Source organism: Martes martes, assembly GCF_963455335.1.
Source record: "Martes martes genome assembly, chromosome: 4".
NCBI classification, from domain to species: Eukaryota; Metazoa; Chordata; class Mammalia; order Carnivora; family Mustelidae; genus Martes; species Martes martes.
Window position 1 is genome coordinate 38,461,470 of NC_137891.1, and position 25,449 is coordinate 38,486,918.

General features: G+C 48.4%; 1 protein-coding gene across 4 annotated transcripts in view; it reads right to left on the bottom strand.

The window, feature by feature from the left end:
* Positions 1 to 25,449, bottom strand: part of MATN2 (matrilin 2) — a gene marked incomplete at both ends in the record, with an annotated part of 124,687 nt that overhangs the window by 9,476 nt on the left and 89,762 nt on the right. For all 4 annotated transcript variants that reach the window (XM_080802715.1, XM_080802714.1, XM_080802712.1 and 1 more), the window contains 6 exons: positions 1,163 to 1,285; positions 3,555 to 3,677; positions 4,923 to 5,045; positions 18,948 to 19,070; positions 19,365 to 19,487; positions 22,897 to 23,019. In XM_080802715.1, coding sequence (XP_080658841.1) covers positions 1,163 to 1,285; positions 3,555 to 3,677; positions 4,923 to 5,045; positions 18,948 to 19,070; positions 19,365 to 19,487; positions 22,897 to 23,019 — 738 coding nt within the window. The remainder of the gene's footprint in view (positions 1 to 1,162; positions 1,286 to 3,554; positions 3,678 to 4,922; positions 5,046 to 18,947; positions 19,071 to 19,364; positions 19,488 to 22,896; positions 23,020 to 25,449) is intronic.

The window sequence follows — 25,449 nt, forward strand, 5'->3', positions numbered from 1 at the left end:
ATAATGCATGCACATGGAACAGAATTTAAACATTACAAAAGGATATATGTATGTATGTGTGTGTATGTATGTGTGTATGTATGTGTGTGTGTATATGTATGTATCTATATATTTATATAATACAAATAGATGTGGAATTGCCTTTTAAAATTTCCAAACTGCCTTCCTCAAGGCTGATTCAGACACCTAGCAATAAATGTATTAAGTGTCTATTACAACATACCTTTGTCAACCTAAGGAATAATCAACCTTTTTGATCCCTGATAATAGATTTTTTAAAAAGATATCATAGCTTTAATCTCCTAGTAGACATTTTCTCTTTTTTAAAAATGGTTTTTGGGGGGCACTTGGGTGGCTCAGTGGGTTAAAAGCCTCTGGCTTCGGCTCAGGTCATGATCCCAGGGTCCCAGGATCGAGCCCCGCGTCGGACTCTCTGTTCAGCAGGAAGCCTGCTTCCCACTCCCCTCTCTGCCTGCCTCTCTGCCTACTTGTGATCTCTGTCTGTCAAATAAATAATGAATAAATTCCTTTTAAAAATGGTTTTTGGGATGCCTGAGTGGCTCAGTTGTTAAGCATCTGTCTTTGGCTCAGGTCATGATCCCGGGGTCCTGGGACTGAGTCCCCCATCAGGATCCTTGCTCAGTGGGAAGCCTGCTTCTCCCTCTGCCTGCTGCTCCCCCGCTTGTACTCGCTCTCTATCTGACAAATAAGTAAAATCTTAAAAACATAAAATAAAAGTAAAAATGGTTTCTATGTTTCATGTCATGTTTAGAAAGGTCTTCTCTACTCTGAGATTACTAAATACTTTACTTAAGATTTTTTTCTGCTACTTTGGAAGGCATTTTTTTTTTTTTAATGTTTAAACTTAGATCTCTCTTTTCCTAAAATGCAATGCCCAGACTGAATGTAATTCCCCAGTAAAGAGCAGAGGACAAATCTTGCCTCTCTCATTCCAGATATGCTTATTCAGTCTAAGATCACTCCAGCCTTTTGGCAGATAATGAACTTACTGTCAACTAAAACTAAAAGTTTTTCCACAGGTGCCTCAGTTAAGCTCCATTAAGGGAGAAGCAGAGGTGAGGGATTTGTTTCCTGAAAATACTCCAAAGAGCGACTGCTCCCAAGCCAAATTCAAGCAGAAAGCCCAGTTCAGATCACTTACTCTTGCACCGTCTTCCATCCTCAGCTAGAACAAATCCCTCTGAGCATTTGCAGATGTAGGAGTTGCCACGATTAACACAAATGTGTTCGCAGCCGTGGTAGGTCGACTTGCAGATATCCTTCCCTGAGGGAAACACAGGGAGATGAGCAACTCTGTCTGTGCAGGAATGAGCCAGACTGAGTGGTCATGTCAGGACAGATCAAGGAATTAATCCATTTAAAAAAAAAAAAAAACCCATCTCTGTTTAAACTTTCTTTTATAATATGCCCTTTTTTTCATTCTAATACTCAGGATGGGGCATGGGAAGGGAGAAGCTCCTCTCAGAAAGCCCCAGCCTCCACAAGCCTGAATGGTGAGATGGATGATTGGGTATCTCGTATTTCTTATTAATTTTTAGAATTATTTGATGTTGCTTTGGGGTTTGATTTTCCCAAGCTACTGATTTTTTCCCCATAGACGTTCCAAACACTCCAGTTTCAGTTAACAGACATTTCTCATGTGTGAGGTACTTTAAATGCTTCGCTGTAGTTACAGCCCTCCAATCTTAAAAATATGCTGTGAGAAGACGAAAACAGGAATAATTATACCCAGTGTATACACGAAGAAACTCAAAACATGTCACGGAGTCACCTGAGGTCATGTAGTAAGTTGATGGCAGAGCTGAGAAACGCGTCTCCCGTGTGCTCCTCCCCCATCACATGAAAGCCTGCGGCTCTCTTCTGTCATTAGCTCCCTCAAAGGAGACGCTTCCTATAAAGTTGGGATTGGTAACTACAGATCCCCCTAGAAGTGGGTAGGGTGGTAATTGGTCTAGTAATCAAATTCCAGAGGTTGTGCCTGGTGTACATTAGCTCAATTTGCTGAGCAAAAAATACATTGCGTGGATAAATGGCACCCGTGTGCACACATGCGTTCATAGAAATCAAATCATGAACATTCAGCTGGGCAGACACAATGGGCAGAACCGCAGGCCTGGCCTCCACTGAGGGAACGCTGTAGTGTGACGGTAAAACAGGGCTGTGCAGGCAGATCTGCAGGGTTAGGCCAGGGTCCCGCCAGCATCCCGGAACTCAGTTGTTCAGACAGAACATCTCACTAAAGGTAGGAGTCCCTCGTCCTGGTGGAGGAATGAGGACAGTGAGCTCCACTCAAGCCAGCTTTGTTGACATGTGGGATGTCCCAAGTTACCTCAAAGGAGTCTCTGAGGTAATGCCCCAAAATCAACCTGAAAAGCAAATGAACTGATTTTGCCTTAACTAAAAAAGAGCCATCCTGCCCACTAGCGCAGAGTGTCAACAAATGCAAGTACAATTTCAACACCAACACCCCCCACCCAATGCCCAAATAGGGACTAATAGCTCAGAATCTCCCAGTGGGGAAAAATCCTTGCCCTGGGTTCTTCTAAGGCCCAAGCTCATGTGTCCCATCTGTCTCTTTTTTTGGGTGCTGTGATGGTTAATTTTATATATCACCTTGCCTAGGCTATGGTGCCCACCTCTTTAGTCAAACACCAATCTAGATGCTGCTGTGAAGGTATTTTTTAGATGAGTTAACATTTCAGTCATTAGACTTTGAGTGAAGGAGAGTACACTCCATAGAGCTGGCCTCATTCAACACTTGGAGGTCTTCAGAACGGAAGACTGAACCCCCCACCACCACCCCAAGGAAGAAGGGATCCTGATTCCAGACTGCCTTTGGATGAGAACTGCCACATCAGCTCTTCCTGGGTCTCCAGACTGCTGGCCTGCCCTACAAATTTTCTCTCTGTTCATCTCCCTCTATCTCCATGTCTATCTCTGTATATAGATGCGCGCGTGCATGCAGGCGCACACACACACACACACACACACACACACACACACAACCTATTGGTTCTGTTTCTCCAGGAAACCTAATGTACCTTCTAAGTAAACTCTCAGAATTCACTCAGACAGACCTACAGAGGCAAACAATAGTGAAAATGGATAAATAAAACCCACAGAAAAATCCCTTAGTCCCTCTCCCACCCTCTACCCTTACTTATAAGGTCTTCCAAGAAGGAAAGCACTGGAATTATCCTTTGATCCTCATAGTAATTGCTGGCAGAGATTCTAATTCTGTCCAATGATCAGCCAGGCTCTGTGGGAGGCTCTGGGCATCCACACAATGGTTGTGCAAGGGCCAGCAACTGGGAGAAAATGGAGAGACGCAAAGAGCCTGACAACTCGGGACCCTGACTGAGAAAGGCCTGAAGAACTAAGGGTCTTCTGCACGGGTCACTAGCAAACACTCTCAGAGCACCCAAGGCAGGAACTTGTAACAATAGGGGGAAGATTTTAAATACAGAATGAAGTTATCTAAGTGTCCGAGTCCCGCAGATGGAAGAAGTCATCTCTACCTGGAGGCCACTTACTTCGGCAGCGCTTCCCATCCTCGGCAAGCCGGAATCCTTCCCGGCACTTGCAGAAGTACGACTCATTACTGTTCACACAAATGTGCTCACAGCCATGGTCTACTGCTTGGCAGACATCTTTCCCTGAGGACAGCAGAGCAAGTCAAATCAATTTCACCAACATAAATTTTCCCCGGGCTTCACCTTGGAGGATTCACCCCTCTCAGCGGCCAGACCCTACACCCACGGGAGCTCAGTGATCCACAGGAGGAAAGTAAAATTGAGGATGAAGTTCAGTGGGTCTAATTTAGGTTAACTCTTCCAACTTCCTCACTATCATCCCCCCCATCCCTCACCAGCACCACTTCAATATCCCATTAAATGCAATTGATCATTGGCTTTCTGCAGAGGCAATTTCTGATAGCAATAGGAAACACTGTGGGTCTGATACGATAACTTTGAAGATTAAACCTCAATTTAGACTGGCATTGAAATCTAATTTTGGCTTTGTCCCTGACCTATAGCTTTGGAGAATCACTTAACCTCTTGGACCCATACTTTTCCTGTCTGTGAACTATGAGAGTCATAATTCCAATTACCTATCTTTTCTTGAAACGTGTCAGCACAAGTTGCTCTTTGCAAGTGCTTTGAGAAGCTTGAGGAAAAGATGACTGATAGGGATGAAAATCATTTGCTCAGGGTTACGCACTCCCCTTTGATGAAACAGAGATGCATCTTGGCCCCATCTGAGAGGCCTTGCTTTCTGACACATAAGCATGGACTCATCATAAGGTGGGTCTCTACGAGAGATTTGTGCTGCCAGCAACAACAATGATAATATTATTAAAGAAAAATAGAGGGTCAGAGAGGTGAAATAACTTGCCCAGCTAATAAAGGGCAGGGCTAGAAGGTGCTAGAATCTTGTTTCTTGCCACAGGGCATAAATGAGCAGCTTCAGTTGTACCTCTAGCCATGGCCTTTCTTATCTGTCCATTTGTTTGTTTTCTTTTAACAGGCTTTAGTTTTTAGAAAAGTTTAAGATTTACAGAAAAATGGAGAAGATAGCACAGCGTTCCTATAAACCCCAGACCCAATTAGTAACTTACATTAATGTGATACATTTGTTATAATTAGTGGACCCATACTGATCCATTAAAACCAACTAAAGTCCATGGTGTTTTTTTTTTTACATTTCCTTAGTTTTTAACCTGATGTCATTTTTCTACTTCCACCCCACAAAATTAGATTTCAATGCCAGGACCCCACATTATGTTTAATAGTCATGGGGCAGTGGCTTTCAAGGGGAACTGATTTCAACAGAGATCAGGATGGTGGAATTCATGCAAAGGTCAGACACAGTCATGGGAGACAACCCCAGTGAAAACGTACTTCTGCAGGTTTTCCCATCTTCACGGAGTATATACCCTTCAAAGCACTGGCACACAAAAGAGTCTTCACTGCTTACACACGAATGTTCACAGCCATGGTCCCCCAAGGCACAGGAGTCCAATTCTGGGAATCCAATTGGAATGAGAGAAACAGAAGGAAATGGTTCATACATTACTGACTTAGTCAATCTTTTTTTAGTAACTTATTCCATCTTGAAAGACATTTGAGACACCTTAAATTAAAACACTGTCTTATCCCATGATGCACATTTCAAAACAGAAAATTTGTCTGGGAGCAAAAAATTCTTCATATGTAAAGAGTACACAAAATAAAATCATTTCTATAAAAAATGCACAAAAGACATGAAAGATGATTTATAAAAGGAGAGATATAACATGGTCTATAAATATTAGAAAATAGTGCATCTTTGTTGGCTATCATATAATCATGATACCAACTTATCAACTTTCTACTTATGTACGCATGTACGTGTCACACTTAGGTAATCCGTTCTTCATCTACTCATGCTGTCATCAACTATTTCATGCATTCCTACTCTGAGTCAAGTACTCTTCTAGGTTCTGGGGATTTAACAATGAATAAGACACCATTCACTTCTGTGAAGCTTACATTTGGCAGCAGGTGTGGGAGGGAAGAAGGGGGAAGACAAACAATAAAACAAATATATATGTCAGACAGGGAAATGGCTGTGGAGAAAAGCAGGAGAAGGGAGAGAGAATGTGCCCGGGCCGGGGAGGGCTTGTATTTTACATTCGGCAGGCAGATACAGTGCCCCTGAGCAGAGCCCTGAGGAGACGAGTAAGTGTGTGGTATTTGGATGGAACAGCACCCTCAGCAAGGAAAAGCATTTGCAAACTGCAGAGGTGGGAGCATGTGTGGCACATTTCAGGAAAAGCAAAGAGATGGGTGGGACCCACGCAACCGAGCCTGGCAGGGGACAAGGCCGGTAAGGCCAGCAAGGGGCAGACCCTACAGGCTTCACGGGCAGCAGTGGGATCTGAGTGAGGAAGGGTCCCTGGAGGGTTTTGAGCAGTGAGGTCACATGAACTGGCTTTGTCATAAAAGGTGTACTCGGTGTGGGTGAGGTAGAGCATGGAGAGCTGGGAGAAACCTCTTCCAGGAAGCCCGGTGGCCCCGATCAGGATGGTGACAAGTGTCAGACTGTTGGCTGTATATTGAAGGTGGAGCCTACAAGCTTTGCTGATGGGTTGATTCGCAGAGGCCATCTTCATATGGATAAGAGAGAAGAGGCATGGATGTCCGAGGCTGCAGGACAGAGCAAAAAGAAGGGCTTTGCCTCCACAGGGCTGGGGTGGCTTCTGTTTGTGACTCTGTGAAAACCAAGCTGATATTTTAAAAGCCTGATACTGAGGCCACGGGGGAAGTGACTTCTTATAAGAACAATAAACAATTCTGAGTCAACGCCACCATTCCAGATGGAAGAGAATTTGACAATGGATACACATTGAAGTTATGAAAGTGAGTCTCCAAAGTACATAATCACTTGTACAGTCAGGCACAGACCATACACTTATTTCTAAGGCATTTTTGCAGTATTTCTTTTTGGAGGGGAGTCCTGAGAACCGCCCTGTGGATCAGTCAAGGCAACTGTTCTTATTCTCACTCACCAGCTGGGAGACTAAGGCTGGGAAGGCTAATGGCTCGCCAAGATCAATTGCTAATAAGTGATAGCATCAGACTCAACATGTAATCTTCTGATAATAAATCCCATGTTTTCCCCCAACTACATTGCATTGCCATATGGTAAAGTAAGCCTTCAAACATGAAGGGAATTTTGCCCGTCTTCTTTTGGGCAGATGTGCTGCCAAAATCCTTGAACAATGGGAAAATATTATGTTAACTAAAATTATAACTGCAGAAGAGAGTCAAAGCAGAGCTGGCCTGTCGTGTTTGCTCTGAACATGACTGACTTCTCCGGGCACAATCTAGACTCATTATTAATGCAGAACATTCCCCAGTGGCTTCGGGTCGTTCCTCACATAGTGTTGAGTGGAAATACAATTGAGTGATCCACAATACAGACAGCTGGCTGGCTGTGGAGGTGAGCATTTTTTTCCCCACCATGAATTTATATTAAGAATACTCCATTTTCCAACATAATAAAACAGCTGTAACTCTTTCAGGCCAGCCTTGTCAAGCCATAATCCAGACAGATACCCTCTCCCCTCCCCCAACCCAGCACACCCTTTCTTTCTGGAGCTTCCCCCATGCCCTGTCCTGGCTCTGTCTCAGACTGTCATGGAGAAGAGTGGCTGAGTCTTGCCACACAGACCCTCAGCCATGGTGGTCTGCACCTGCACTGGCCAGCTGCACCAGGAGCCTGCCGAGCCCAAAGCCACTATCCACGTCACCCTTGGCTACATACGATCACAGCAGCTCCCAGCCCAGAGTTTCTGAGTTCTCCTGAGAGCTCGTTCACATTAGCAGCTGTTTGAAATTTTATTGAGTGCATGTTTTTTTTTTTTTAAAGATTTTTATATTTATTTATTTGAGAGAGAAAGAGCAAGCACGAGCAGGGGGAGGGGCAGAGGGAGAGAGAGAGAGACACAGGCTACCTACTGAGAGGGGAACCCGACGTGGAGCTTGATCCCAGGACCCCAGGATCATGACCTGACCCAAAGGTAGCTGCTTAACCGACTGGGCCACCCAGGCGCCCCAACTGGGTGCATGCTTTGAAAGCACAGGTGGAGTTTGGGTTTTTAACCTTTTCCCTCCTCGTCCCCTTAGAGCATCTAATCAGTTGACCGTAGAGCAGTGGTGAGCTCTCCATCTCATGTGAACATTAGAATCACCGGCAGAGATATTTTTAAAGGCAGAACAGGCAGATGATTCAAAATTCAAACACATTAAAGGGGATATGTCTCCTAAGGAGGGGTATCTGGCATCATCTACCAAAGTTACACGATGGAACTTTGACCCCAGAACCTCACTTCAGGAATTCTCTCCTACAGGTACCTGGCACCACAGGAAGGGATATACTTTCAAGCTATTCGTGGCAGCATTGTTTGTAATAATGACAAGTGGGAAACAACCCAAGTGTCCGGCAACAAGGAATTAAGCAGCTGTAAAAAGAATGAGAATGTTCTCTCTGTAAAGATTTGAAATCTTCAAAAAGTATCATTGAAGGAAGGAAAAAAAAAAAAAAGGCAGAGGATGGGGTATATAGAGTACAACATTTTTTGTGTGGGTAAGAAAAGGAGGAAATGAAAACATATATCTGCTTTTACTCACATAAAGAAACATGAAGGATAAATAATAAACTAATGAAAATGGTGTATTAGTTATCTGTTGCTGTGTAACAAGTTACCCCAAAACATAGTAGCTTAAAACAACATTCATTATCTCACACAGTTTCTAGGGGTCTGGGATCCAGGAGAGGCTCAGCTGGGGAGTTCTCTCTCAGGGTCTCTCATGAGTCTGCAATCACGCTGTCAGCGGGGACTGTGGTGATCTCAAGGCTCTACTGGAGCTAAAGGATGTACTTCTGAGCTCACCCACATCTTTTTTTTTTTTTTTAAGATTTTATTTATTTATTTATTTGACAGAGAGATCACAAGTAGGCAGAGAGGCAGGTAGAGAGAGAGGGGGAAGCAGGCTCCCTGCTGAGCAGGGAGCCCAACGCGCAGGGCTTGATCCCAGGACCCTGAGATCATGACCTGAGCCAAAGGCGGAAGCTTAACCCACTGAGCCACCCAGGTACCCCTCACTCACATCTTTACTGGCCAACATCACTCAGTTCCTCACTGGAAGGAGGCTTCAGTTCCTCAGCATGTGGGCTTCTTCACAGGGCGGCTTATAACATGGCTTCCCCGAGAGCCAATGATCCAAGAAATGATTGAGAGGGCTCCAGATGGCAGCCACAATGTCTCTTATAACTTAATTTGAGAAGTGACAAGCCATGGTTCTTCCCATATGCTATCGGTCACACAGACCAACAGTGAAGGAGGGGACCATACAAGTGTATGACTGCCAGGAGATGAGGATCACTGGTGGCCATCTTGGAGGCTGGCTACCACCACTTACTGATAGGAAGGGAGGTAGGGAATAGGATGGGAGGGCAAGAGGGGGAGCAAAGCTGCTGCTTCTTCTTCTTTATTTTTTTAAGATTCTATTTATTTATTTCTTAGAGTGAGCACAGGCAGACAGAGTGGCAGGCAGAGGCAGAGTGAGAAGCAGGCTCCCCGCTGAGCAAGGAGCCGGATGCGGGACTCGACCCCAGGACGCTGGGATCATGACCTGAGCCGAAGGCAGCCCTTAACCAAGTGAGCCACCCAGGCGTCCCGGGAGCAAAGCTTCTTAATGTACATTTTTTCATATTGTTTTGAGTCTTAAAACATGTAAACCCGTACTTATTCCTTTTATTTTTTTTTTTTAAGAGAGATAGAGAGCATGTGCACACGGTGCAGGGGGGCAGGAGGCAGGGCAAGGAAGAGGCAATCTCATGAACCTGAGCTCAAATGAAGAGTCAGATGCTTAACCGACGGAGCCACTCTGGCGCCCCAACCCCTTACCTACTTCAAAAATAGGCCAAAATTTGAATAAAAATTCTTAAGGGGAGCAAAGGATTTATAATGAAAAGTTTGCCTCTCTCTCACCTTTGACCCTCTACATCATCACTTTTAAAGCCCGCACCATCATTTAACCAGTGTTTTATTCAGGTGGGCATTTAGGCGGTGCCTAGTCTCCTACTATTATAAACATTATTGTAATGGATATTCTTGCATATGTAGTTTCGCCTACAACATGAAGACCTATCTGAAAGATAAATATCTGGAAGCAAATGCCCAGTTAAAAGGTATGAACATTTAAAAGCTGATAAACATTTCCAAGTTATCCTCTAACGAGGTTACACCAGTGTAAATAGTCCTGGGTTCTGGGGGTCTAGGGTGCTTCCTGGGCATCTGGCTGTTTTAAAGCCCCACAGGTGATTCCAATAAACTACCCGGGGAGAGATGCTGGTGTTGGACCCAGACCTTATGTCCAGAGACCTTCTCAAGCGTCTAGATTACTCTGCACCTCCGCCACCAAGAACCAGACACCACTGTCTTCCTCTTGGGCTGCTGCATCTACTGACTGGTTTCCACACACTCTTTACCCCTCCAATCCATTCCCTCCCCTTGTCCTAAGTCCTCTTTTCAAAATGCACATCTTCTCACATCACTTCCGCCTGAGAATCTCTGCCTGAGATTCTCAGAGTCTTTGGAAAAGACAGAATCCCTGAAGCCTCCTCTGGGCCACCCTACCCCAGCTCTGAGCACCTTTGTTCAATGCGTACCTCAGTACCAAGCCAGGGGCCCAGCCACCACCATGGTTGGTGCAGCCACTCCTCTGCCTCTCCTTTCTCAGTCTCCCTGCGCTGCCCCACCCCCCACCCCCATCTCCTGAGGTCTTCCTGGACCTCCCCACACGGGGCCTCAAAGCAGCTGGCATCCGCCCCTCTCATACTACTGCTGTCACTGAACACAGAGTCACGTGCTGGTTTGGGTCTTCACCTGTGCTCTCCCTGGGCTGTGCTCGCATGGGCTCTGATCAAGAGACCACACGCGGGATGCCTGGGTGGCTCAGTCAGTTAAGCCGCTGCCTTCGGCTCGGGTCATGATCCCAGGATCCTGGGATTGAGTCCCACATCGGGCTCCTTGCTCAGCGGGGAGCCCGCTTCTCTCTCTGCCTCTGCCTGCCACTCTGCCTGCTTGTTCTCTCTCTCTCTCTCTCTCTCTGACAAATAAATAAATAAAATCTTTAAAAAAAAAAAAAAGAGAGACCACATGCTCACTCCGCCTGCCCTTTCCTCCTGCATCTCCCATGGCCCAGTGCAATGCCTGGTACACAACAGGCCTGTAAACACCTGGTGAGTAAAAGGAAACATTTCCTCAGTTTCCCACTCTGAAAGTTAAGGGTAACCAGACCCTCCACCCAGGGGTTTTGTGTAGATGTTTTATTTATTTATTTTTTTTAAGATTTTATTTATTCATCTGAGAGAGACAGAGAGAGAGCATGAGTAGGAGAGGGGGGCAGAGGGAGAGGGAGAAGCAGATTCCCGCTGAGCAGGGAGCCCAGTGCAGGGCTCCATCCCAGGACCCAGAACACAACCTGAGCCAAACACAGATGCCTAACCATCTGAGCCACCCAGGCACCCTTTATTTTTCTTATTTTATTAAAGGTTTTATTTGGGGGGGGGGTGCACCTGGGTGGCTCAGTCAGTTAAACATCTGACTTGGCCTCAGCTTAGGTCTTGATCTCAGAGTCATGAACTCAAGCCCTGCATTGGGTGTGGAGCATACTTTTAAAAAAAAAAATTATTTTTAAGTAATCTCTATACCCAACATGAGACTTCAACTCATCACCCCAAGATCAAGAGTCACATGCTTTACTGACTGAGCCAGCCTAGTGCCCCTAAGATTTTATTTTATCATTTTATTAAACATTTTGTTTTTAAGTAATCTCTATACCCAACGTGGGGCTTGAACTCATGACCCCAAGATTAAGAGTTGCCTGGGCAAGGGCACCTGGGTGGCTCAGTTGGTTGAGCACCTGACTTTAACTCAGGTCATGATCTCAGGGTCCTGGGATCCAGCTCCCTGTCAGGCTCCCTGCTCAGCAGGGAGTCTGCTTGTCCCTTTGCCCCCACCACCCTCAGCTCATGCTTGCTCTCTTTTTCTCTCTCAAATAAATAAATAAAATCTCACCCCCCAAAAAACTCATCTGCATGTGCAAATGTTTTTTGTTTTTTTTTTTTAAAGACTGTATTTATTTATTTGACAGAGAGAGAGACAGTGAGAGAGGGAATACAAGCAGGGGGAGCAGGAGAGGGAGAAGCAGGCTTCCCACTGAGCAGGGAGCCAGATGCGGGGCTCGATCCCAGGACCCCAGGACCATGACCTGAGCCGAAGGCTGATGCTTAATGACCAAGCCCCCCAGGCGCCCTGTGTAGATGTTTTAAATGAGAGCCCTGTGGAGGCTGGATGCTGGGGGGTCCTCACTCTCCCCCACACCAGCCTTGCAGAGCGCACACTTCACATCTGCTCAGCAAAATGTCCCGTTTCTGTCAATCCCATTGAGGGTGCTCTGGGTCACTCATAAGTTAAGGAACCACATGCGGTAAGTTAGAAAACGCCCAAAGTGTACAGCAGTCAACTTCCTGACCACAGGTTCTAGCTGCTTCCTCTTCAACCAAGAGGGAAACCAACTTGGAGTCAGCTTCCTCCCAGAGCCAGATGGTCCCCTATGGGAAAGTACTTCAGTGTTTCCAGAACAGGCAGAGGGAGCCACCATTCCTGAGTCACCATCATGGGGCGCCTTTAGCCCGGGGAGAATGGTCGGTATCCCAGCAAGGTGTTCATCCGTTCCCCAAGTGTTTCTGGAAGCACATGCCCTGTGCTGGGCACAGGCCTCCTCTTTGGCCTGGAAGGGCCTGGGAGATTAAGTGGTCCAACCCTTTATTTTAGAGCTGAGGAAACGGATGGCCAGAGAGGAGAAGTGACTTTCCCAAGGTCTCTGAGTCTGCCGAGGTGAACCGTATCAGCTGTGCTGGGGACAAAGCTGGGATTAGACCACAAATCTACCACCTTCGTGTTTTCTGGTCCAACCGCACATCCTAGCTCGGCAGAGTCTCCTCAGGCTGGGAGACTGTTAGAGAACAGAATCAAATCATTTCCTCAAAGGAGGCCGGGCCTCCAAACAGTATCATGTAACTCTAGAGGCTGTAGGTGGTCTGTCCCCTGCTCCTCAGGTCCCATTGTCCCCCACTGCCCTCGAGCGCTCAGTACTCCACACTCAGCACACTCATTCTCTGGGCTTCTGCATGCTGTTTCCAGTGCCTGGGAAGCTCTTCCTCTTCTGTCTTAGGCTGTTCTGGCTCCTATATCAAAATACCATAGACTGGGGGCACCTGGGTGGCTCAGTGGGTTAAGCCTCTGCCTTCGGCTCAGGTCATGATCCCAGGGTCCTGGGATCGAGCCCCACATCAGGCTCTCTGCTCAGCGGGGAGCCTGCTTCCCCCTCTTTCTCTGCCTGCCTCTCTGCCTACCTGTGATTTCTCTCTCTGTGTCAAATAAATAAATAAAAATCTTTATAAGAAAAAAAATACCATAGACTGGGTGGCTTGTAAACAGCAGAAATTTATAGCCCCCAGTTCTGGAGGCTGGCATCTGAGATCAGGGTGCCAGCATGGTTGGGTGAGGACCCTCTTCCAGGCTGGAGACTTCTCCCTGTACTCTCACATGGTGGAAGGGACTGGGGGAGGTGGGGGGTGGTTCTGCGGATCCTCCTCTATTAGGCCACTAATCCCATTTATGAGAGCCCCATGCTCATGACCTGATCACCCCCAAAGCCCCACCTTCTGATATCATCACCTTTGGGAGTTAGGATGTCAACATATGAATCTGGGAGGACAGCAACACTCCGTCCATCAAACCCTCCGTCTCTGGCTAGCTCATTCCTTCAATCTCCAGATGTCAGATTGACCATCTCCTTCTCAGGAAACTTTCTCTAGACTAGCTGAGGGTCCCTCGGTCCCACGCCCCGGGGGCGCCTCTTCTTCCCACATCACATGAAAGGTTTTAATTTCCTTCTTCCCTGAGAAACTTTAAACTCTTGTCAGGGCAGAAACAGAACCGGCATCCACGCCAGGAAGGCAGGCTCAGTGCCCAGCATGATGTGCCCAGCACACTGCAAGTTCAGGGTCAGTATCTGTGGAGAATGAGAGCAAACGGACCGAGAACTTAAGGAGGTGCCTGGACTCAAATCTAGAGTCTAGAGTGAGGACAAACTACCGGGAAACATCACTTAAATAAAACAGATGAGGAGGTATGAAAATCTCAGGAGGCAGGAAGAACACATTTCCCTCCAGGAGAAGAATGCGCTTCCTTTCATCCTTAAGGAGGCAGGTCCATGCCTTCCATTCAGCCCCCGTCTTGAATGGGATCTACAATCTGTGATCAGGATGATTACAGGTTTCAGGACAAAGCAGGGGTGTTCAGGACCCACATCCCACAGGCCTGCGCGCCGACGGAGACGGCCGCGCTCCCATCCAGATTCCTCATCCGGTGAGTCACGGATGTCTGTGGCATGGCCACGGCTGGGTCATGTGTTCCATGGTCTCGCACCTCTGTGGTGCTGACAGACGGCAATCCTGTGTCTGCGGCTCCACGTAGGAGGCTGTGAAAACCAGCCCAGCCCCGGAGGAAGAAAGCCACCATGGCCTGCCAGGAGGGTAACGAGGGCCCGGAGATAGAATTACACCATTTTGGGGCGTTTCTTATAATAAAACTAGGAGCAGCTAATCATTCTCTAACTCTGTAATGGCTTTTGCTTAGACAACCCCAAAAACGGCTGAGCTGAGACGTCCCCTTAGAGGACACCTTACTCTGGGCACAAAGTCCCGAATCAGGGGACCCAGGTTCTGGTCCTGACTGTGCCGCTGACCCTCAGGCCCAGCTTGGAGGTGCCAGTTCCCTTCCTGGGCTTGTTTCCCACCAAAGAAATGGAAGACCTCAAAGCTTCCTTCCGCTCCTATAGTGTGAATACACTGAGGGTGAAGGTGGTCTTCTCCCCTCACTCCGTGCTAAGGACTGAATTATGTCCCCCTCCCCACTACCAAATTCAAACTTTGCAACCCTACCCCCCAGTGTGGGGGTTTTGGGAAGTGAGATCTTTGGGAGGTAAGGAGGTAATGAGTTGTAGATGAGGTGGGGACCCCATGATGGGATTAGGGTCCTTAGAGCTTGTTCTTGTCCCCCCGCCCTCCAACGACCACCATGAGAAGACGCAGCAAGAAGACAGCCATCTGCAAGGCAAGAAGGTTCTCATCAGAACATGACCATGCCGGCACCTAGATTTGGGACTTCCAGCTTCCCAAAGGCTCCCTGGGGCGGCTGGACAAGGATTCCCAGTGCTCTGTGGCTTGTGGCCCAGATACCCGTCAGCACCCTGCCCTTGCCAGAGTCTGACAGGAGCCTTTGGGGCTTATGAGTCTGACTTCTCCCAGGGTGGCCCATCTCTACAGCCCCTCCGATGGAAAGAGGCCCAGCCCTAGGAGGTAGGTCTCTAAGGCAAGGTGGTACCTCAGCCATTGCCTCATTGCAGGGCAGTCTAATGGTGGGAGGAAAGCTAGGGTTTAAAGCAGTTTACAAGTTCCCCAAACATTTCAAATTTGTCTCTCCCTGTGCCACTTGGCAACCCTGATGGAGAGGCAGAAATCATCATTCCAAGTTGACAGTTGAGCAATCTGATCCAGAAAGGGTCAAGGCTTTTGGCCGGGGTGGAAGCAGCAATATTTAAACCCAGTCTCTGGGCTCTTACTTCAGTATTCTTTTGACTCTGGCACATTATTTCTCAGATCTGTGCAAAGGGTAGCATGGGGTGAGAGGGCAGAGAAGGCGCGCCCAGTGGGCTGGCAGCAGGAAGTTCTCCGTGGGGAATGTTGTCTACGGGCGGGGTTTCCACCAGCAAGGCTGGGAAGGGAAGGCGGCGTCGCCAAGTGGAGAAAGGACAGCCTGGAGGTACAGTGGCCACTCAGAGAATAATGGGATTTATCCTCTTGAGGAACTGGAGGGATCGGGGAAGACCTGGGGTTGGGCTCAAGAGGTGGAGGAAGGGATTCTCTGACATTGCCAAGTTGAGAAATGCAACTGGAACTTTCTTTGGGGGGACAGTGGGGAGCCACTGAAGGCTGCTACACAGGGAGCGGGGCCTGCGCCCGGTGCCACAGGAGAAAAAGACAGGTGGTCTCTGACCATTCACTTTCTCACTTGATGAACTTGATTGAGCATCTCCTGTGGGCCAGGCCTGGGAACTCTGACTCAGAACAAGACTCAGTGTCACCCCCAGGAGCTGGCACACCAGTGGACAGTGGGCTCTGTGCACATCCAGCCTGTGGAGTCTTTCCTGATGCTGGGACGCCCTTGCAAAAGTCTACCTTAGGGAAGTCACCAGGAGCTAGAAGGGGAGGAGGCCTCTCAGCTGCACCTTCTATAAGAGACTACCTTATTCCCCTCCCCACCGTAGCCCCCAGTCTGTGCATCAACCCCACAATGCAAGTCTCTTGGGGAGAACCTACAGTCACAGTTTGGAGGCCAAGGACATGAAGAAGGACAAGAAGAAGACAGGCTTCATCCCACAGGCTGGAGAGCCCAGGGTGCCTGCAGGTGGACGGGGGTAACAATGCCCACCTGGGAATGTGGGTCTGCCCTCTATGCTTCAGAGAACCTTCTGGAAAGTGAGTGAAGTGTTCTTCAGGCCACCTGCTATCAAGGCTCTAAGAGGAGGCTGCCTGTCTGAAGGGTGAAGGACACCCTCACGCACTGAGCTGGGCCTGGCTGGCCCGTGGCAGGCTCCCCCCATCCCCAGCACAGCAGATTGTTCCAAAAAGTTGGAGTCATGTCGTCAGGCTCTTTGTCAACTAGCACAGAGCTGGGAAACATAGCCCCCAGTTAATGATGGCCACACTGAAAACAAAGCCTATTATTACAGGACAGGGTGGCTGAATCATCCCTGGGCAGGCAGACAGCCTTCAATTAGGGGAAGAGTTCAATGCTGGTGGGTAAAATTCATTTCTTTATGAATGGGAACCACCATTCTCAGAGGATAATTCTGACCTATCTGATCATCCCAGAAGCCTTCAGAGTCACAACCACATATAAATAGATACACATCAAAATTCACTTCTGATTGCACTGCACTCAAACGGGCAAATGTACAACATTTAAAAGTGTCAGAGGCCTCACTCCTATGGACCTGGGTGAGGAGGGACGGGGTGTGCGACTGTAAGGGGCCGTGTTTGCTGGGAAGGGCTGTGAGAATTTCTTAGACACCCTCCAGCCAGCTAATAGTGGGCTCTTGATAATCACAGTAAGGTGTGGGGCGGGGTGAGGGGGGCAGGGATGGGGGGTGGGTAGACAAAGGAAGGACATGAATAATCCAAGATGATGGAAAATTAAAGCAAATCAATAAAAAACCATGCCTCTGGCTCTGGCATGCAGTCCCACGTAGACGCAGCTCCCCGTGCCCACCCTCCTTTTGTGCCCCAATGCCCACCCCTTCCCTGTGCCAGTGGCAGTAGCCGCAGGCCAGCCACACAGGGATGACCCGTCCTCAAGAAACTATCACAAACTAGGGAAACGTTATCTCGCCGTCTGCAGGGAGGGGCGCACCGCAGCTTAGCCGCCCATGCGAAAGGCCACCATGGTACCCGTCGTCAGGGAAGTTAGCCCTGTCACCAGAGAGACCAGCAGGCTAGGGGGAAGGACAACTGTAGCCCTCTCCCTCCATTTCTGACGCCTTCTGTCAAAATAACTATTTCTTCCGTCTTTACCTTAGTCCACTGGGAGTGCAGGGCAGAAGACACAACATTCTCCAGTGAGGAGAGAGGGAGATCTAAGGGCCATTTTTTTTTTTTTTTAATTAATGGAACAGGGGCGGGGTGGGGGGGGTCTGGGTGGCTCAGTCATTAACCATCTGCCTTTGGCTCAGGTCATGATTGCATGGTTCTGGGATCGAGCCCCGCATTGGGCTCCCTGCTCAGCGGAAAGCCCGATTCTCCCTCTCCCACTCCCCCTGCTTATATTCCCTCTCTCACTGTCTCTCTTTGTCTCTATCAAAGAAATAAATTAAAAATCTTTTTTAAAAAATTAATTAATTAATTAATGGAACAGGAATTGGGGCTAGCTGCAAGGATATATGTGCTCAGGAATCATCACTGTCAACCTCTCCATCTGCTGACAGATTATGTGGTTGGGGGAAGGAAGTTTTCTCAGGAGCCTCCCCTTCTCCCAAGACTGACTTCTATGGAGTCCCACAGACCAGAGCTGGGACCCACCCCTTTAACAGGGGGAGCCTTAGACTCCTGACTCAACCTGAGCTGCGGTTTCCCCACAAGCTGGGGACTCCACAGTGTCGCCAGAGCCTGAGGCTGCGGGTGCTTAGCACAGTGCCTGGAATGAAGTCAGCATTCACTGGGCACCGCGGGCTGGCTCCCATTTTCTGCCAGACTGGGGGTAGAGAAGAAAAAGGCAAGAAATAGGGCCCTGTGCAGCTTTGACATGACCCCGAGTCACCCTGCAGAAACAGGAAAAAGCTGTCTTGGGGAGCAGGGGAAGGAAGCTTGGTAGGGATGGGGGGAGAAGCACTAGGGTTCAAATTGATGAGGGAGCAGGAGGCTGGCTGAGGACAAAGCAAAAGCTGGCACCTTGCACCCCCTCTCCACCCACTCCCCTGGGTAATATGTGTGACATTCCTCAGGCACCCCCGACTGCCCTAAAAGAAAAACAAATAGTTAACTTGCAGAGATCACAATCCTGCAAGACAGGAGTCTCCCTTGGTTTACCAATGTCCTAGAGATCTACAAACAAAGAAGTTACCTTATCAATAGCACAATTTCCAGAGGCAAATAACTCAGTTCCTCAAGCCCTGAATAAAGTTAAATTTCTTCTAAACCCAAATCTCACTAACAAGGACACTTGATCCGAGAAATGTGAAACTTTATCTCTAGATCTCCAAGATAGTGTCGAGAATCATTCCCAAGCATATGGCCCACTGATATACATCTAAAGGGTCTCACAAGAAGATTTTTACTACTAGTAATAAATAACCTTTCTCCCAACAATAGCTGGCCCCTCAAGGTCCTGGAGACCTTGCTTCCAAACTTCCTTAGAGGCTAACATCACCCGCTTTGTTCTCACCTACCCAACTCCTGTGTATACAACCAGCCACTCCTCACATCCCCGGGGCAGCAGCTCTTTCTGCCCACGGGTCCTGTCCCCGTGCTTTAATAAACCACCATTTTGCACCAAAGAATTCTTTCTTGGTCATCGGCTCCGGACCTCACCCCACCGAACCTCACCTAGGTTCTAGAACTTCATCAAAATCACTGAACAAGGCCTTTAATGCCCACTCGCGCAGGCCCCAGCGAAACCCTGCCTGGCTCCACGCTCCACCCACGACTGGCCTGTGCCAAGTCCCGCTTGTCGCCGGACCCAGAACACTCACTGGCACAGGTCTTCCCGTCCCCTCGGAGCACGTGTCCCTCAGGACACTGACAAGCAAAGGACCGGTCTGTGTTGATGCAGGCGTATTCACAACCGTGGTCACTCAGCAAGCAATAATCTGCCCCTGCAAAGCCAGACAGCCAGGTGAGGTGGGCAGGAAGGCTCCGGGCTCCTGAGGATGGCCATCAAGGGACCCCCGTCTTGTTTGTCTCTCCCCACTCACCCCACAAGTCATGCAGTCTTCTCCCCCACCCCTCAAGGGCATGCAGCCCCCGGACGTCCGCCACCATCAGTCCCCAGAGCACAGAAAAGGCCAGAGGACCGGGAGGGCCCTGAACCACCCTCCTCTGAGGCGGCCATGTTTTTCACTCCCGTTGCAAAGCTTTTCCGCAGAAGAGAAGCATAGCGGGGGACTTACTGGAGCAGGTCTTGAGGTCCTCATTGATGAGGAAGCCTTCCGAGCACTGGCAGACATAGGAATCCTCCGTGTTCAGACACAGTTGCTCACAGCCGTGCTCCTGCTGTGCACAGTGATCCACTCCTGCGTTTGTCACACAGGAAAACACAAAATAACCCGACAATAAGGCTCACCAGTCACGGTCATTAAAAACACCTACTGCTGTGTAGGGGTAGAGGGGTGGGGTCCTAGGAGCTATTGACTTCATTGGCATCACAAAGAGCACTGCTGGAAGGTTCCATTCCACCTGGTGTAACGGGCCTCTAGAAATTCAGCCTTGTTTGTTCGTTCTCGCATTTCTGTGTTTGAGGAGTGAAGTGTCTACACCTTACGTGTTAGGGTTAGTGACAGCAGCACTTTGTGCCAGGGCCTTGGCGCCCTCATCTACAGTCCCTAGGGCCACATGCAGGTGTGAGTCCCATCTCAGAGAGGAAAGCGAGGCTCAGGGAGGCCCAGCTGCCTGCCCAAAGCCACAGAGCTTAAGAATGAGGGCGGGGGCGACACACGAGCTGGGCTCAAATCCCACTGGTACCACTTGCTAGCCAGGCAATGCTGGGCAGTCCCCAGGCCTCTGGGCCATGGCTTCCCCACCTGAGAAGTGGAGATGACGACGGCTGCTTTCTTAGAGGAATGTGGTGAGGAGAGCACCTGACACAGGTACGGCCCTCAGACTAGAGCTGGCACACGGTAATCGCTGAGGGGAAGCTTACTAAGTATTGTTGGGAAAGAACTAATGGTAAAGTTTCATTTTTCTCTGAAAATGACACAGAAAAAGTGTTTTCATCCCCCCTACCCAGGACACCCAGATGCAGAAAACAACCCAGAGCCACAGGCTGCCTGTGTGGCTGATCCTGGCGCCCAAGCCCAGCACAGCTGGCCCTACTGGGCAGTGAGCAGCGAAGGACAGTGAACACAGAGCTGTGGTGAGCGGCTCCCACAGACAGCCCCACAGGCTGCCTCCCAGATTTCCTTGACGGAGAAAACGCATACCCAGGGACTGGAGACACATTGAAGGCCTTGTACCGGGCCTCTGGCTCCACAGAAGGGCCCAGGATGGTGCCTTCTGGAACATTCCACCATTGGATGCGCCTACTGCAAACTCTTGCAGGATCTCAGGGGCCAGAAGCCCGGATTCACATCTTGGTTCCACCGTCAACCAGTCATGGGACACTGGGGAAGTTACTTAATCCTTTGGTGCCATAGTTTTCTTGTCTTTGAATAGGGATAAGACTGTAGATGTCTCCTACGGCTACAGTGAGGATAGAGTGAGTGGGTGCCTGGAAAGGGCTCACCACAGCCTCAAGGAGTATGCACCTCGCCAGTATGCTTGCTGTCATTAGGGTTGGGGCTCCCTGAGTACTTGAGGGGAACAGGTTACCATGGCCTTCTTTGGGAACTCCTAGGAAGAAATGGTTTGGTTTATACTCTCTTGAAGCAAAGCGAGAGACAGTATGGCCCAATCTCTTCTGGGGCCCATTCTGAGCCCTGTTAGGATCCCCCAAGGCAGGCTGGGAGAGAGGAACAGGCATGGCCCCTGGGGCTCTAGGTGGGCTCCATCAGGTTGTACCAGGTCTGTCCTGGGACACTTGCCAGGGCTGTCAGCTGGCTGACCCCTCACTCCTGGAAGAAGACAGAATGTACCCAGATCCATCTTTACCAGGGCATGCCCTGCTCCCCACAGGCTTCTCTCAGGACTCGGAGACTTCCAGAGGCAAGTGCAGAGCAGCACTAACTTTCTGGTTCAAAAGTTCTTTGACCTCCGAGATCAGTCCTTAGAAAGCCTACTGGAGGCACTTTGTTCCCTCTACAGACTGAAGGGGCACAAGTTTTCCTGAGAATTGCTCTATACCTAATACTTCATCTGTGAAATTTCCCCTTCTGGCAGTCTGAGGTCCAAATGTTCAACAGCTGCTCTGTTCTCATTCACAATCTATCTCTGTCCACAAAGCCGGAGCAGATGTGCGGCCTGCCGGGTAGAGAGCCGCACAAAGGGCCCCTTCTGTGCTGGGCCATGTCACGGAGCCCCTCTCCCAGTGGAGCAGGGTCACAGGCCCCCACGGCAGTGCTCATGAGCCCCCACCCCCGCTGGCCTGGACCAGTGGAGACTGTGCCTCATAAACCATGATAGAACCTTCCAGCTGGCAAAGCCTGCAAGTTTCCATGCATTTACATCACCAAATGGAGATTTGTTGTGCCTCTTACACAAGAAAATTAAGAAAGACTTCACAAAAAGTCCCATATTTCCCAGCTCCGCCCTCAGACCAGCTCTGTGGTAGCCCACGTACTTTCTGAGGACTGTCCCTTTTGGCCCCTTGTCCTAGCCTGCAGCCGCACTGGTCACTCTCCCAGGCTCCGTGGTCATGATGAATGATGATCTTTCATTGTGTTTTCCTTGTGCCAGGCCCAGGCTAAGAGACTGAAATGGTCCTGCTTATTCCCCTTAAAAACTCGAGCACATCATTTCTGCTACTACTGTCACTTTTTAAACAGGAAAATCAAGGCTTGGCAAAGTTATATACGTTGCCTGGGAACACATGTCTGATAGGTAGTCGTGCTTGGATTTTAGACTCCAGCAGGTCTGGCTTAATCAGCGCTCTCAACAGTGAAGAATAATATTAGCTGATATTTATTGAGTGCTCATTAATATTTAGTAGCACTTTGAAACATTTCCTCAGTTTCCTACTCTGAAAATTAAGGGTAACCAGACCCTCCAACCAGGGGTTCTGTGCAGATGTTTTAGCAGCACTTTTCTTTTTTTAAATTTAAATTCAATCAATTAACACATGGTGTATTATTGGTTTCAGAGGTAGAGTTCAGTGACTCATCAGTCTTCTATGATGACCAGTGCTCATTATACCACATGCCCTCCTTAAAGTCCATCACCCAGTTACCCCATCCCCCCGCCCCCTCCCCTCCTGCAACCCTCAGTTTGTTTCCTATGATTAAGAGTCTGTTATGTTTTGTCTCCCTCTCTGATTTAGTCTTGTTTCATTTTTCTCTCCCTTCCTCTATGATCCTCTGTTTTGTTTCTTAAATTCCAATTATGAGTGAGATCATATGATAATTATCTTTCTCTGATTGGCTTATTTCACTTAGCATAATACCCTCTAGTTCCATCCACATCGTTGCAAATGACAAGATTTCAATTTTTTGATGGCCAACTAATATTCCATGGTGTATACATACCACACCTTCTTTACCCATTCATCTGTCCATGGAAATCTGGGCTCTTCCCATAGTTTGGCTACTGTGGATATTTAGTAGCACTTTTCTAAGTGCTTTATACATATTGATTCTTTTAATTCTCATAACACAATCCTGAAGGTGGGTAGCATGAATAGTCCCATTTTATGGATGATGAAACTGAGGCAAGGAAGGGTAAGCCTGTCGGACCATCAGGCCCTTAGGAGACCCAGCAGCTTCAGAAGTGAGGCCCGGGGACTACGTGTGAACCATGCCCTCCCATCCGAACCGCCGGCTCCAGCACACTCACGGCTGCAAGTCTTGCCATTGGGGTCCAGGGTGTAGCCCCGGCGGCAGCGACAGTAGTAGCCTTCCTCCGTGTTGATGCATTCATGCTCACAGCCTGGTTTGTTCAGTGCACAGTAGTTGATCCCTGAGGGGAGAAAGGGCAGACTCTCCTGAAGGTTCTGAGCTTCTCCCACGGCTATGCGGTCAGCCCCTCATGGCACATACTCAGTAAACAAGGCGCTCTACAGGACAGAGAAGACAGCTCTTGCTCTCTGGGAGCTGGTTTGAAGGAGAACCTGGGATCAGAAGTTTGGATTCCTCCAGCTTGGGTCTTTCTGCCTTTTGATGACCAAAGGCTGGTGAAATGAGTTGAGGACCATAATCCCTAGCCTGTCCCTTCCCAAGAAAGAAACACCCAGAAAATCTAGTTAGTCTTTTCTTCCAGTTAACCTCATCACTAGGACTCAAAGCACGTAGGGAATCACTGTCTGCAGTGATATCTGACAATGACATTGGCCAGCACAAGGCAGAGTCAACAAAAGCTCATCGTGCAAAACATCCAGCTCTCTAGGGGAGACAGGACGGGGCAGTTACATTGAGAAGGGTCCAAAGGCTTAATCTCGCTCTATGTGAGATCATGGTGGCCTCCATATCAAAAAAGTGGAGAAGACACATCTGATGCTGCCCCAGGTTGTGGCAGTTGTGTCCTATATAGACATTTGTCCCGATCCAAGCTCAATTTCTGCCCCTAGGTGGGAGTGGCATCATAACCAGGAGCCAACGAGCATTTCATTTCCTGGTAGAAAATGTTTGAATCACAGGACCTCACAAAGAGCAGGTTATAGGGGAGATGGAGAACGGGGAAATCAAATGACCTCATGGAGGGCCTTCATGAGACTGGTATTGGAAGAACTGTCACATTAGTGACTGAACTGGAGCTGTCTAACTCATTGTTCTTTCTTCTGGGGATGTGGTAGACACTGCTGGTTGCCTTAACAACAACCATTACCCTGTCTTCTTGGCACTGAACCCTGACCCCCAAGGCATGAGTCATGACTGATCTAAGCCAGCCTGGCAACCATCCCTTCAAGGGGCTATAATGTGCCCTCCCAGGTGACTGGTGGGTGGAACTTTCCAAGGGTACAGAGTTTGAGCAGAAGTGCCTGCAGACAAAGCATGCAGAGAGCATTCTCTCCACACGCAGGGAATGGTCTGAGAGGAGAGATGTCACCACAAGCGTCATTGACCCCTTGGCACTCTCTGTAACTCAACCCTTCTGTGTGAGGGGAGCTGAGCATGGTTTCAGCCCGGAACTCATCAACCACCTTACCTGTGTGGAACAGAACTGAATGCTGGGAAACAAGCAAGGAGCTTCAGTGAGGAAAAGGGGGCCTATCAATAAAACACTGGCTACATACAAACAGACCAAAAAAACCAAAAAGAAAACAAAAAAAAAAACCCAACCAAGCAAAGAGACACAGAGTACAAAGGGCCCTATAGTCTGGGGCCACATAGCCAAGGGTCTGCAGGAATCATTTCCTTACACATTCAAAGAAAGGTCAAATTGCTTTCGGTAAATGCTATTTTTAAAAGCCAGCATTCAGCCACTATGGAAAGCAGTATGGAGTTTCCTCAAAAAATTAAATAGAGAATTATTCCACTTGTGGGTATTTACCCAAAAGAATCAAAAGCAGGGACTTGAATTCAGCCTTAAAAAGGAAGGAAATTCTGAGATGTGCTACATCGTGGATGATGCCTGAAGGCATTATGGGACGTGAAATAAGTCAGACACAAAAGGACAAATATTATATGATTCCACTTATATGAGGTAACTCGAACAGGCAAATTCAGAGACACGGAAAATCGAATGGAGGTTGCCAGGAGCTGGGAGGCGGAGATAGGAATGGAGAGGCATTGTTTAATGGGTATAATTTGGAGAGATGAAAAAGTTCTACAGTTTGAGGATGATTGCACAATAATGGGAAGGTTCTTAATGCCACTGAAGTGTACACTTAAAAATGTTTAGAATGGTCATTTTTATGTTATGTATATTTTATCACAATTTCTTAAAAACCAGCAATCTCTCTCTTTCTCTCTTTTTTTAAGGATTTATTTACTTATTTGAGAGAGAGCCAAGACAGAGAGAGAGCCTGCCCACACGCAAGTGGGGGGAGGGGCCAATGAAGAGGAAGAGAATCTCAAGCAGGCTCCCTGCTGAGCCATGAGAGGACCCTGAGATTCTGGCCAAAATCAAGAGTCAGACACTCCACCGTCTGAGCCACCCAGGCGCCCCACCCCCAGCATTATCTTTAAGAAAGATTTACATACGGAATAATTAAACTGAAAATCATTTAGAGTCTTAAAGATGTTATCACTCAGCTATCTGGCAAACAGCAAGGCAGCCCTTCTCCAAAGGGTTCCTGACTGCAAAGGTTTAACCGTGGATCTTGGCTGTCTTTACATGCTTGAGTTACATTTCTTCACATGTACATCACTTCATCAGTATTTACTGAGTACCTACTATGTGCCCCAGATCTGGTTCAGTCTCTTCACTAACTATAAGTGCTACACACAG